Source organism: Fusarium musae, chromosome 6 (genome assembly GCF_019915245.1).
Source record: "Fusarium musae strain F31 chromosome 6, whole genome shotgun sequence".
NCBI classification, from domain to species: Eukaryota; Fungi; Ascomycota; class Sordariomycetes; order Hypocreales; family Nectriaceae; genus Fusarium; species Fusarium musae.
In genome coordinates, this window is record NC_058392.1 from 619,560 (window position 1) to 632,187 (window position 12,628).

Genomic DNA, 12,628 nt, shown 5'->3' on the forward strand with positions numbered 1-12,628 from the left:
TTAGTCAGACTAGTCTTCGTCTGCATCTTCCAACACATACAGCTGCTCAAATAGCTTGATGCCACGTTCCCCTGACGACTGGCTTAGTTTAGACAACCGTTTCCTCAGCGTCAAGTATCGATCCACCTCTATGGGTTCCTCGTATACTATACCCTCAGCTGACACGGGAGATAGTAAGTCTGCAAATGGACCCTGAAACGATGGCTTCTCCGGGTGCAGTTTGCGTTCGCGGAAGCAGAGTAGCAACAACGCCAGATCATCCTGGTCGAAAGACGAGAAACATTCCTCTGCAATATGCAGTGCAATATGTACGTCCGCTTTTGTTGTTTTCTTCTTGAATTGCCATTGCCATCGAAGTGCCTTGTCATAATCTGTCCACAGCTTTCTCACGTCCGTCTCACCGCCCCCACGTTCCACAACGCTGATACCAAACTCTGGGTACAAATTCCACAGTCCAGCGTTTTCCAGACTTCGCAAGGATAGGGTGTCAGAGCGGTCTTCAATATGAAGGACACCCTGCGAAAGGTACTCTCCGTTGTCATGATCTTCATTGAGTCGAAGTTCACGAAAGCTGTTCTCTGGATCCGAAAATTCCGTATTCTTGAAGCAGTTGAGTAACCACTTATCTCTTGCAAACTGCCCCCGTGGGAACTTCGATGTATCTACGGCACAGATACGAATATCCATCGGGCGACTGAACCGCGGCGGGTTGCAAAATCTCCAATTTGCATACTGAATCGCAAATATGAGAGAACTGCTCCACGAAACAAGGTTGTCGGTCTCCCAAGGACTAGAAAGGCCCCTGTCCAAATGGTGATGCAGCATTCCCGAAGCCTCTTGATAGTTCATTGAGAAGATATCGATCCTATGGTTATTTGCTTTATCGTGCTGGCTGAATACAGACGCTATGACGTCTTCGTTGTTACAACCCGTGCTGTTGACATCGTATGCCCGGAACAGATGTCGTGGCATGTGCTTTGGAAGCCTTTTGGCCAAGTCGCCGAAAACACAGTCGTTCTCTGGTCGAAATAGTGTCGGACCATCAGGGCAGTTGCATAGTAACTGGATCCAGAATTTGACCCAATTCTCTTTTTCCTGTTCTTGCTGTAAGGGCGCGATAGTGGCAAGACAATTCTCTGGATTGAGATTCCCAGAAGGCCTTGTAGCTTGATGATAACATTCTTCAGCAATCTTCCAAAGGATGTCGTCGCTGTGCGCTTCCAGAATTATCTCCTGTACAATCCTCTCTAGAGGCTTCTTAAAATGTTCAAGAAGGGCGTCTACGTTGAAGGAGGCCTTGTCGCCGAAGGAAACGACTTGTCTAACAATATCCTGAATTGCCGCATCGTGTACGAGTCTCGCAACTTGAACGATCTCAATAGCCCTGGCTTGCACGGAGCAGATGGACTCGGCATCGTCCTGGCTGAACGGACCTTCAGCACGAAGCAGATCCATGAAGTTTTGCGCCCTTTGTATTAAAACATATGCGGCTTCGTCGAAACTGAGTAAGGCATCTCTTAGAGAGTTGAGACGCCCGCCAGTAGGGAACAGAATACCCCTCGTAGGGAAAATATCTTCCATCTGGGCCCTAGCGTGATTTGCGCTGTCGCCCATCTTGAGTACGGTTGGCGAAAGGCGACGTCTGGAGGATGATGAGAGTAGAGTATAGGGATCCGTCATGATGCGGGGTTTTATACACGACATCCGCCATGTAAGACGCCAGAGGCAACATTGTACTTCACCTTTGTGCCCTGGGGGCTGAAGCCTCTTTTAAAACCCTAACCTTACGCTAGGAAGCCTCTTTTAATCTCTCGACCGTATCACAGCCGCGCAGATGCGCCGTAGCCAATTAAAAAACCATCCTCAAGCCGTCCATACTGTGTGATGGAGCTTGGGTACTCCGATTCGCCCACCATTAACGTTTCACTACCGATTTTGCCTGCTGAAAGCTGAAGTTTACTGGGGTTCTTTAGTACATTTGCTGGACACGTCTCCTTGAGGTGTCATAAGTTTTAGCTATTAATCTGCTACCATCTTACGTGAAGAGAAACCATATGGTGCGGAACAAACAGTACATCGTGAAAGCTTCTCGGTAAAAGCTTATATCCGGGGGGGATATCGTGCTGTCATTCATTATCTGTGTTTGCAGCCTAAAGCTTAACCTTGTAGGCCGCCGTCATCCATAGGAGCAAACAGTAGATTCTTGGTTAGATACTAACCCCCAAACCTCTATTTGGCATCCAAGGAGCTGTATTTCTATGAACAGGCATCTTATTTGGTTTTCTCTGAGAAAGGCTTACCCCGTCGGTGGTCAAATACATCTTCGGAAAGTTTGAGAAACGCCCTCCGACGAAAGACTTTTACCAGGTTCAGGGAATGGCCTCTCGGAAGGCCTCTACACACTCATACCATCATAGATGCGACTCAGGGCGGCATGGGCTTGTTACAGTACTCATGGTAGAATACACGAAGGCAATAAGGGTCTCACTATGGTTGAAAGACAAAGAGTCTTTTGATTGACGTGTGGGGCGCGAGATGTAAGCGTCAGCTGTCAGGTCGATCAACTTAGAATAACACTCTTATAAACCCAAATATGAAATCAAAACTCTATAGAAGCTTCAGCCCACTAATATATCGGTTGACCCATTCTCTTCAGTCACTTAAGAATACAAGTCCAACTCTTTTTCTACAGTAAGTTTCAGGTTTTAAAAGAATCTCCAGCCCCCATGCTACAAAGGTAAAGGACACCAATAAACATACGAGCAAAATACTCGTTGCCCTCACAATCGCCCGAGATCTTGCTTTTGGCTGAAAAGCTAGATGCTCTGATGACTAACTCTAAATTGTCGGAGATTCGGCAGTAATCATGACTAGGTTTTAAATTAAATAAAGCTACATTAGATGAGTTATAAAGGTTTTGAACACAAAGTGGCGAATTGCTTCAATAGCCCTTCTGCGACCCGAACAGAATACTCTATGACGCCATTTTCATGCTCTGCTTCTTCCTTCCACTCGCAGCGAAGGTCACGTACTTGGTCTGCCATTTGGATGCGCAAACTACGGATACAGAAAGTACAGTCCACCTGAAAGCAGATCCTGTAAAGAAAAGACAGAAGACCGGTGGCCGTGATCAATTATTCCTTGAGAGAAATACTCTCCTATACCGTATTCTGTGTTTGCGAGACGGCGCTGAAAGAACTCCGCGTACGATGGATTTGAGGTACGGCGGGCGTACGCTTTGAGTAACCACCTATCTCTTGCAAACTGGCCCTACGGAAACTTCCTCGTATCAACGATGCATATTTTTACATCCGATGCTGGTGTGCGGCTGACTCTAGATCTCCATATAGCGTACTGGATCGTACTGATAAGAGAGCTACTCCACGATACGAGGTTATCCTGATAATCGGCGGTATAGTGGTTGGATCTGAAGCATTGTTTTGTGAGATGATAATGCAAAGTTTCCGATGCTTCTCCGACATCCAGTGAGAGGATATCTTTTCGCCACTCTGAAATTGAGTGCGCGTACATTGTTGATTCAAAACGGGTGTCAAGATTCTCACCCGTGGTCTGGGCGTCGAACACTCGGAACAAGTAGCGTGGGACATGTTCGAAAGGCAGCTTTAGAGTTTCGGGAAAGTTTGCTTTGCCAGGATTGAAAAAGCGTAGGTCCTAGTGGGTAATCACTCAACTCTTTAACCCAAAGGTTAATCCAGTTCTTTCTAAACGTTTGCTTCAGTACTTCGCAAAATTCCGAAGACAGCCGAGGGCCAAGTGTAGCGTCAAGAGTGTCACAGAGATTGCCAAACGACCAAGTTTCTTCGCTAACAATCATTCGACGATGACAATGAGGATCAATTGAGGCTGTATGTGCAAAAAAGATATTAGCATTCAATTTGCCAGAAGGCTGCACAGCTTGATTGTAGCACTCCTCAACAATCCTGTGTCGACTTCCGATGTCGTGGTTGTCGATATTCTCACGCACTATGTCTTCAATATGTACGGCGAAGTAATCTAGTAATACATTAACGTGCTTTTCGCGGGTATCCTTCTCTGACAAGATGTACTGGACATAGCCGCTTGTCTCGTTCGGGGCCGTCTCTGAGGCGATATTGCTGTCTGCGCGCAGCTTGAAGGTCCTTGGTTCTTTCGGCTGGTAGAGAGAGGTGGGGCCATCAAGCATGGCGATGACTTCTGATTTAAAAGAGTTATTCAATGCCTCTTTGACTGATGTGGCTACGGTAGCATCGTAGTCGCTGACGCCAGAGTGCACAGTAGAGTAGATGGTGCCCATCCGAATGTCGATCGGGTCCTCGGATTGGTTCCCATTTTGACTGAGCTCCGAATATATACTGAAGACAACGGCTGGGTTCGGTGTGAAGATGTCGTGATGCAAAATTAAGGGGGTAGATTCTTTGTGAAGTGGATGACAGGCCAAGTTAGAGCCTAGCGCACATCACAACGTCCGACGGCATTCACAACGGAACGCCATCTTTTGAAACCTTGCCAACAGCGTTACATTGTTTATGGTTAACTTGATTGACTTTCAAATAAATGCATCAAATGGCAAAAAACATACAACACCGGGGATTCGCTGGTCGTCACCGACCCAACTACTAATCCGGCGCTTCGAAGCTTGACTCTGGGGGAGCGGACGGGACCCCGTATTCTCTTCGAGCTTTGGTCGTATGTGACAGTCCATGCCGCAAAATCACATGAGAAGAGGAAAATGGTGAAATCATGATTTGAAGGATATGTTCTCGGGTCAGGGAAATGTCAAAAACCCACGATATAATAAAGAGCATCATATGTACAACCATACGGCGGTAGCCACACAGTGCGTCATATGCCTTTCAGCCACTGTCATGATTCTGCCTTGCCTATCGGCTTCCCGGGGAGGAGTCATACTCTTTCCAACTCATGTTCTGATAAAACTGGGTTGAACAACACGACTATAAAGGTCTACCAAAGCCTATTTTCTCCTTCAATACATGAATGACACAGTATCTTTACATCATCAGCTAGCAGAATGCCCCAATCTGAACTCAAGACGGCAAAAGGTACTCGCGACTGGGTTGGCCGTGACCTTTTATTGCGCGATCACATTTTGTATGCTTGGGCCATCTCATACACTTCGCCCGCCCCATCAGCTCGATGGCACAACTAATTAGGATTCAGCCAAACAATCAGCGACGTTTTTAAGCGTCACGGCGGCGTTCCCTTGGACACGCCCGTCTTCGAGCTTCGGGACGTCCTGGCTGGGAAGTACGGTGAGGATGGCAAACTCATCTACAATGTCCAAGACCAGGGAGGCGAGCTTTTATCGTTGCGATATGACTTGACGGTTCCCTTTGCTCGTTGGTTAGCCATGCACAGCAACGTCAAGCAAATCAAACGCTACCAGATCGCCAAGGTGTACCGTCGAGATCAGCCTGCCATCTCTCGTGGCAGACTTCGAGAGTTTTATCAATGCGATTTTGACATTGCCGGTGTGTATGACGCTATGATTCCTGATGCTGAGATACTCCGCATTATTGTCGAAGTGTTTAGAGCAGTCAAGCTCGGCATTGTCATCAAACTTAACCACAGATGCATCCTCGACGGCTTGTTTACCGTTGCTGGAGTTCCCCAAGAAAAGATCAGGCCCACCAGCTCAGCAGTAGATAAGCTGGACAAGGCCCCGTGGGAAGAGGTTAAGAGAGAGATGGTGGGCGAGAAGGGTCTGCCGGAGGATGTTGCCGACAGAATTGGTGAATACGTCAGGCGCAGTGGCGGCTTGCGTGAGATGATCGATGTTCTCAAAGGGGACAAAGAGCTGTCTGCAAATGAACGAGTGCAAAGCGGCCTCGCCAACATGGATCTTCTCGCCCGTTACCTCACGGCAATGGACGTCATCGACAGTGTATCCTTCGATCTTTCACTCGCACGTGGCCTCGACTATTACACCGGATTGATATACGAAGTCATCGCGACTACCTCAGGTCGATCCACTCAAGTCGGCAGCGTTGCTGCTGGTGGGCGCTACGACAACCTCGTAGGCAGGTATGGCAAACAAGCCGTCCCTTGCGTCGGCCTCTCCTTTGGAGTAGACCGTGTCTTTACCATATTGGACGCTCGACAAAAGAAAAACACCCCAGATCTCAAGAGCGAGGCCGATGTGTACGTCATGGCAGCTGGTGGGAAAGGCTTTGATGGTCTGCTAGCCGAACGCATGGAAGTGGCTCGACAGCTTTGGGACGCAGGTATTAGAGCTGATTTCACTGCCAAAGTGAAGCCCAAGATGCTTCAACAGTTCAATGCTGCCAAGGAAGTGCCTGTTGCTGTGATTCTTGGTCGCGAGGAAATTGAAGGTGGCCAGGTCAGGGTGAAGGATGCACGAGCCGGTGACGGGGATAGAGTCGAGAAAGATCGCGGTCGACTTGTTTCTAGAGAGAATCTTGTCGAAGAGGTGACGAGTCTCTTATCAAAGATAGCACTAGAGGAAGGTCAAGATTAGAGATTGGTGAGGGCTTAGAAGTTGGTACAAGATGCGCGAAGTGTTTAAGGCAGACCTGCGCAAGAGGGGATAATAGGATGACAAAATTACGATTTAAGGCTACTATTCATCAGAAGTTGGAGAAATATAGATATGAGTTCTGCCCTCGACAAGGACCGATACCCTGATAACCCCATCCTTATCCGCCTTCACCGTCTTGTCAAGATAACTATATGTCTGACCTGGCGCAAGACGAGAGATTCCAAGTTCAAAAACACCTGCATCAGCCGAGGGATAGAGCACTAGTTCCAAATCCTTGGACGTATGGGACCTTGCTTTGGCGATGAGAACGCCAGGATAAGGCACTTCTGAAAGGATGGGGCCTCTCAAAGCCGTTTCGGATGGACCCTGTGAGCGTTGTTAGATTATATTACTTGACCGATGATAATGATGGAGTACATGCCTTTTGAATCATTCGGTGGTATGCCCCAGGCCGAATGATAGCAGCTGTCAACGCCGCTTGGTTCATCAAACAGGACGCGTTCTCGAGGTTAAGATGCTGAGACCCCGTCGGAGCTGTCTTAACACCCCATGCGTTCTCAAACTTCTTCACACAAGCTTCCTTCAACTCTTCATCTCCGTATTCACCTGCAGCAATAGCGAGCTGAGTATACATAGCGTAGTCATTTGACCGATAATTGCCCGCGTCAATCTTATCCGCCCCAACCAATCCCGTGAGCGAAACTTCCTTCGTTTTCGTATCGAACTGAACTGTCTCGTTCCGAATGATAGCCCAAAGACGTCTGGAGAAGTTTCTCAATGGACCGCATCCCATCATGATGGCGGCCAAGTCTCCTGCTGCACCGCACAGACCGGGAATAGTGAAGCCTGTCAACTCGGAACGTATGGTCAAAACACTACCGCTAGTCTCGGTGAAGTTGGTGTTCAGTGACTCCTCGAAAATTGGGAGTAGCACCTCAGTTGACTTTGTGCCAAAGACTCGATCATAGAGAACTGCGCCCGTCATGCCTTGCAGATTACACATGACATAAATCCAATTTGGCTCACACGAGATAAGACAGTATGGGCTAGCAGACCATTGTCGCACGAGTGTCTCCTGGAGGTCATGAAGACTGTATCGATAGATGTTATTGTCGTCAATATTAAATACCAGACTTCCCGGCTTGGTATATCTCATGTCACCTGTATTGGCGGTGTATAGCATGACTCCCTGCAGTAGGAACCCCGTGACCATGATATTGTCTTTCTTGACTGGATCCCAGTCTAGAGAAAACTTGCCAGTCAAGCGCTCCCACTTCCAGAAGTTAAGAACTTTCTGGGTCAAAGACCGCTCAATGATTCTTTGGAAGGCTTCGTTGACGTAACTGTGAGCATTTGGGGCGTAGGTGGATTGGTAAAGACCAAGGATAAACATCATCTGGTAGATCTGATACCGAAGAGCTGCAGTCTGATACTGGTCGACAATAGTAAATCCTGACCAGTCATCGAGGCTTTGAAAGGCCTGATCAAACAGGAACTGAAGCTTCCTCAGACTTTCAATGCTTAGTTCTTCATCTTCCTCTCTTTTGGAAGCTGCCGCGACGAGTCTGTCTGTCTCAGCAGCCTGGCGCAGAATGAACTCATTTCTCGCAGCTCTCTTCTTGTAGCCCCGATTTCTTTCAGCTCTTGATGAGGCATTGGCGTACAGGAAACCTGTAAAGAGAATACCTGGGGCCCAATAACCCGCGTTCTCACAGACGGTATCTGTTGTGGCGAAGTAGGCGCATACGATAGACAGGCCCCAGACGAGGAGAGGGAAAAGGATTGCTCCGGCACCAAACCACTATTTTTCCAAGTCAGTAATGCATAGTCTGAAATGATTGTAACAATGAGATGGGGCTAGCTTACGGCAAAGAGAGCGAGTGGGATGCTAGCCCAGGTCAGCACGAACAGTATTCCACTAAGGACATTGGCGCTCGCGAGATATCCGGCTCCAGGGAATATCAGTCCCAGAGCTGCAGCTCTGTATCTTGGCCCCACATCAACATATTTCTGAAAGAAGATGGCGAGGGCAGTAAAAGCCAAGGCAATCCAGACACCGAGCGTGCGTGCCTGGACGTTCTTGCGATGAGGGCCCGAGCCCACGTTTGGCGGAATAAGATCTTTCACATACGGTCCTACACAAGTCAGTAACTTCAGTTCTCTGTCACGCAGATTATCTAGTACATACCTGATGTTCCATACGCTTGCCCATATTGGGGGCTTGACTTCAATAGACCCATGATCGATGGTGATGGTAGGAGACTGTCTTCTGCGAATACAGGTTGAAGTTAAAACTGCAGTCTGGCGTTGTTTATCTGCTCAATATGCCTTTCATATCCATAAATCCGGGGTATTTTCCGATTACCCCGGACTTTGCGGGGTTGTGATCGTGCATGATCTGGTCATTCTTTTCTGACTATCCCCAAGCTAAATGATGTATGTGGGGGGCTTGTCAGAAATCTATGACAAGGACAACGCAGCCAAGATATTCCGGCTCAGGACAGACAAATTTCCTCACGACCTATCTGTTCCTCGACATCAAAACTTTTTGCTCGCTATTCCTGCTCAGTTCCTTCACACAACCATCATCAAACGCTATGTCCAAAGAAATCACATCCCCGCGACCCTATACCTCCGAGACAGAATGTCATCAATACCACTCCCAGCTTTTCAAGACCTTCGCTACCGGAAAGACGAAAAGTATCAAATGGCGAAAATGGCAGCTTAAGCAAATGTGGTGGATGCTCGTCGACAACGAAAAGGCCATTGCCGAAGCACTAGCAGCTGATCTCGGACGCCACGAGTTCGAAGCCCTGACATCAGATCTTCATGGCTTAAAGGCCGATATCCTCGAACACCTGAACCATGTGGAAGAATGGGCTGCTGATGAGCCAGTGTCTTCCGCTGGATTCCTTATGGGAACACTGGGAAAAGCGCGCATCCGAAAGGAGCCTCTTGGTGTCGTTTTGGTCATCGGAGCATGGAACTTTCCATTCCTGCTTACGTTGCAGCCCGTTATTGCTGCTATAACCGCCGGTTGCTGTGTTGTTGTCAAACCATCTGAGTTATCAGTTGCTTCTCAGAACCTCATGCAAGATCTTGTAGGGCGATATCTCGACCCAGACGCCATTAGACTCGTAACAGGAGGACCGCAGGAAACAACAAAACTGCTCGAACTCAAGTTCAATCACATCTTCTTCACTGGCTCAACAAAGGTGGCGAAATATGTTGCTGCAGCTGCAGCGAAGCACCTCACCCCGACAGTTTTGGAGCTCGGTGGTCAGGGGCCAGCGATAGTGACTGCGAAAGCTGACCTTGATCTTGCGGCTAAGCGTATTGCCTACGCCAAGTTTCTTAACGCAGGGCAGATATGTCTCTCAGTTAACCACGTTTTCGTCGATCCAGAGGTTCACGATGCTTTTGTGCAGAGATTGCACCACTGGACTCAGCAATTCTCCGGTGGAGAGTCAAGCCATATGTGCAAGATCGTCAATAAGCGCAACTTTGAACGCTTATCGGGCTTATTGGAGGAGACTTCTGGAAAGGTGTTTCAAGCTTCTGGAAAGGGAGGGGACAATATGCTGAGCCCAACTGTTGTTACAGACGTGAGCGTAGATGGTAAGTCTCTTGGCTCTCTTGGTGCAGCTTTTGTCTAACCTTCCCCAAAGATTCGCTTCTGAGTGAGGAGTTGTTTGGTCCCATTTGTCCAGTCATCAAAGCGACGTATAAGGGTGCGGTTCGCCAGACCAATAGGTAAGTTAACACTCATGACCCAGGTGATACCACTGTCTCTAACATGTAGCGGTGGTCCTCATCCCCTCGCGATCTATATCTTCAGTTCAGACCGATCAGAAATTAACTATGGTAATATTCACCCTTCCCACCAAATAGGATCACTGCTAATACTGCATGCAGTTCTGCACAACACCATCTCGGGCGGCGTCACCATCAACGATGTTCTAATGCACTATGGTGTACCAGGAGCTCCCTTCGGCGGTGTAGGCGATTCAGGTCAAGGCTATTATCACGGCAAGTATGGCTTCATGGCGTTTACCCATCAGAGGACCATCTTGGAAATGCCGACTTGGATGGATAGGCTTATGGCATTTCGATATCCTCCTTTTGACATGAAAGATATGAGCAACTTTGTAGTCAAGAACAACTTGGGATTCCGTCGAGGAGAGACGATGGAGGATCAGGTGGTTGGGGGTGGTCGATCATGGCTTTGGGCAGCAACTGGAGTCTTGGTCGCTTCTGCGATTGGAGCCATTGTGAAGAACCGACAGACCGTTCATGAACTATTTTTGTGAATTTAGAACAGAGGACATAAGCCATTATGAATGCATAGTGAGAACAGGCTTATCGTTTCCTGATCCACCGCTAGAATGCATCGTTTGGAAGAAGTTTGCCAATGCGCCCTTTCTTTGTCTGCCTCTGAACATGTAAAGACCGTGCCTCAACGAAAATCTTCCCTACAAATCAATAATGCAATCACTAACCCTGCCATTAGCCATTTAGGTTAGTCATCATAACTGTGTTGTCAAACACGACGTGTGTCGGCGTTTACGAATTCCTTTCCTAATTCGACCCTAGTGCCTTTCCGGATCCAGCGCTAACACCCGATGCAGGAGCTTCCGCAAACGAGGATCTTTGAGTGTAATTATGCCTCTCATTCTTTTCTGACTGTACTTTTTATTCTCTGTGTCACGTATACGTGACATTTCCTGTTCTAGTGGCGGCTCATGCATAAACGGTCACTAGATCACCTGCCGAATTCTTCACGTGCCAATGTGTCACCGTGGCACAATTACTACTCAAGGATCGCCTCTGATCCGTCAATCCACCTCACGGAGCACCATTTGTATTTTATTCCCCTTTCGATACTGTGTTTTGTTATTCAGAAGAGAACGCCAATTCGGGCACGATGCTTCCTCCTAACGCTACCAACTATGTTTCATCTCTTCTCTCAGAAGCTCATGGGCTCTCACAGCCATTACTTGACGGACTGTCAACCTCTCCACTCACAATACCCATTTCATTAGCCTCTGCACTGGGTCTCGGCTACTTGGCAAACCAGATTCTAGTCAGCAGAGCTTTAAACCACGGCACGAAAGCGTACTTCGATTGGAACAAGGAAATTGTGTTGGTGACTGGCGGATCAGGCGGTATTGGAGGCGAGACTGTCCAGCAGTTGGCTAGCAAGGGCATTCGTGTTGTTGTTCTCGATGTACTTCCTCTGACTTACAAGGCTCGTGAGTTACCTCTCCCTCTGAAAGACTGGTTCAGCACTTACTATTGCCAGCATCGAATGTTTACTATTATAAATGCGACCTTACGAATTACGAGCAACTACAAGAAGTAGCTGGAAGAGTTAGGCGGTAAGTCGTATATCATGAGCAATTGTTTATGCTTACTGACTTTGCCTGTTAGTGAGGTTGGCGAGCCTACGGTAGTTGTAGCAAATGCTGGTGTCTGTCGTGGAAAGCCTCTATTGAAGGCCACCAAACAAGACATCAACCTGTTAGTACACAACCATATGTAAACAAGAATCTGAGTTGACCTGTATCCAGTACCATCGGGGTCAACACACTAGGACTCATCTGGACCATCAAGACCTTTCTCCCCGCAATGGTATCCCGCAACCACGGCCATCTTCTCATCGTCGCCTCGCAAACAGGCTACTTAGCCACTGTCGGCATCACCGACTACGCAGCTAGCAAATCTGCAGCCATTGCTATCTACGAAGGGTTACATACCGAGATAAAGCACGTACACAAAGCTACCGCAGTTCGCCTCTCGTGTGTCTCGCCGAGCCATGTACAGACCCAGATGTTTACGGGTGTCAAGTCCGTTCCTGGCATGTCGACCATGACGACTGAGTATCTGGCGGATAAGATCTGTGGTATCCTCTTGAGTGGGAGGGGTCAGAATATTATTGTTCCGGCTGCTGCGGGAATGTCCCCTTGGGTTCGTGTGTTGCCGGGCTGGGTTCGTGTTCTTTTGCAAGATGCGGCGGCTCCGGCCTTTACGGACTTGAAGCCTCATGATCCGTTCAAGACAGTTCATTAGATATTAATTCTATATTATCAGTACTCTTTGCAGTCAGGCAGG

The 12,628-nt window shown here is 48.1% G+C and overlaps 6 protein-coding genes across 6 annotated transcripts; 3 read left to right on the forward strand and 3 right to left on the reverse strand.

Annotated features, from left to right (window-relative positions):
* Positions 1–9: 9 nt before the first annotated feature.
* Positions 10–1,680, reverse strand: J7337_008065 (uncharacterized protein; the record flags this gene model as incomplete). Its single annotated transcript, XM_044825690.1, has 1 exon — positions 10–1,680. The coding sequence occupies one exon, from the start codon at positions 1,678–1,680 to the stop codon at positions 10–12; it is 1,671 nt and encodes a 556-aa protein (XP_044678607.1).
* Positions 1,681–3,831: 2,151 nt separating this feature from the next.
* J7337_008066 (uncharacterized protein) lies at positions 3,832–4,294 on the reverse strand (the record flags this gene model as incomplete). Its single annotated transcript, XM_044825691.1, has 2 exons — positions 3,832–3,864; positions 3,986–4,294. 2 exons carry the CDS (start codon positions 4,292–4,294, stop codon positions 3,832–3,834), a joined length of 342 nt encoding a protein of 113 aa, XP_044678608.1.
* A 735-nt stretch (positions 4,295–5,029) lies between these two features.
* J7337_008067 (uncharacterized protein) lies at positions 5,030–6,496 on the forward strand (the record flags this gene model as incomplete). The annotated part of the gene is made up of 2 exons (XM_044825692.1): positions 5,030–5,109; positions 5,179–6,496. 2 exons carry the CDS (start codon positions 5,030–5,032, stop codon positions 6,494–6,496), a joined length of 1,398 nt encoding a protein of 465 aa, XP_044678609.1.
* Positions 6,497–6,905: 409 nt separating this feature from the next.
* Positions 6,906–8,757, reverse strand: J7337_008068 (uncharacterized protein; the record flags this gene model as incomplete). The annotated part of the gene is made up of 3 exons (XM_044825693.1): positions 6,906–8,318; positions 8,384–8,652; positions 8,706–8,757. 3 exons carry the CDS (start codon positions 8,755–8,757, stop codon positions 6,906–6,908), a joined length of 1,734 nt encoding a protein of 577 aa, XP_044678610.1.
* Positions 8,758–9,114: 357 nt separating this feature from the next.
* Positions 9,115–10,827, forward strand: J7337_008069 (uncharacterized protein; the record flags this gene model as incomplete). The annotated part of the gene is made up of 4 exons (XM_044825694.1): positions 9,115–10,135; positions 10,186–10,270; positions 10,320–10,381; positions 10,433–10,827. The coding sequence occupies 4 exons, from the start codon at positions 9,115–9,117 to the stop codon at positions 10,825–10,827; spliced, it is 1,563 nt and encodes a 520-aa protein (XP_044678611.1).
* Positions 10,828–11,441: 614 nt separating this feature from the next.
* Positions 11,442–12,586, forward strand: J7337_008070 (uncharacterized protein; the record flags this gene model as incomplete). The annotated part of the gene is made up of 4 exons (XM_044825695.1): positions 11,442–11,769; positions 11,820–11,895; positions 11,948–12,037; positions 12,088–12,586. The coding sequence occupies 4 exons, from the start codon at positions 11,442–11,444 to the stop codon at positions 12,584–12,586; spliced, it is 993 nt and encodes a 330-aa protein (XP_044678612.1).
* Between the last annotated feature and the right edge of the window lie 42 nt (positions 12,587–12,628).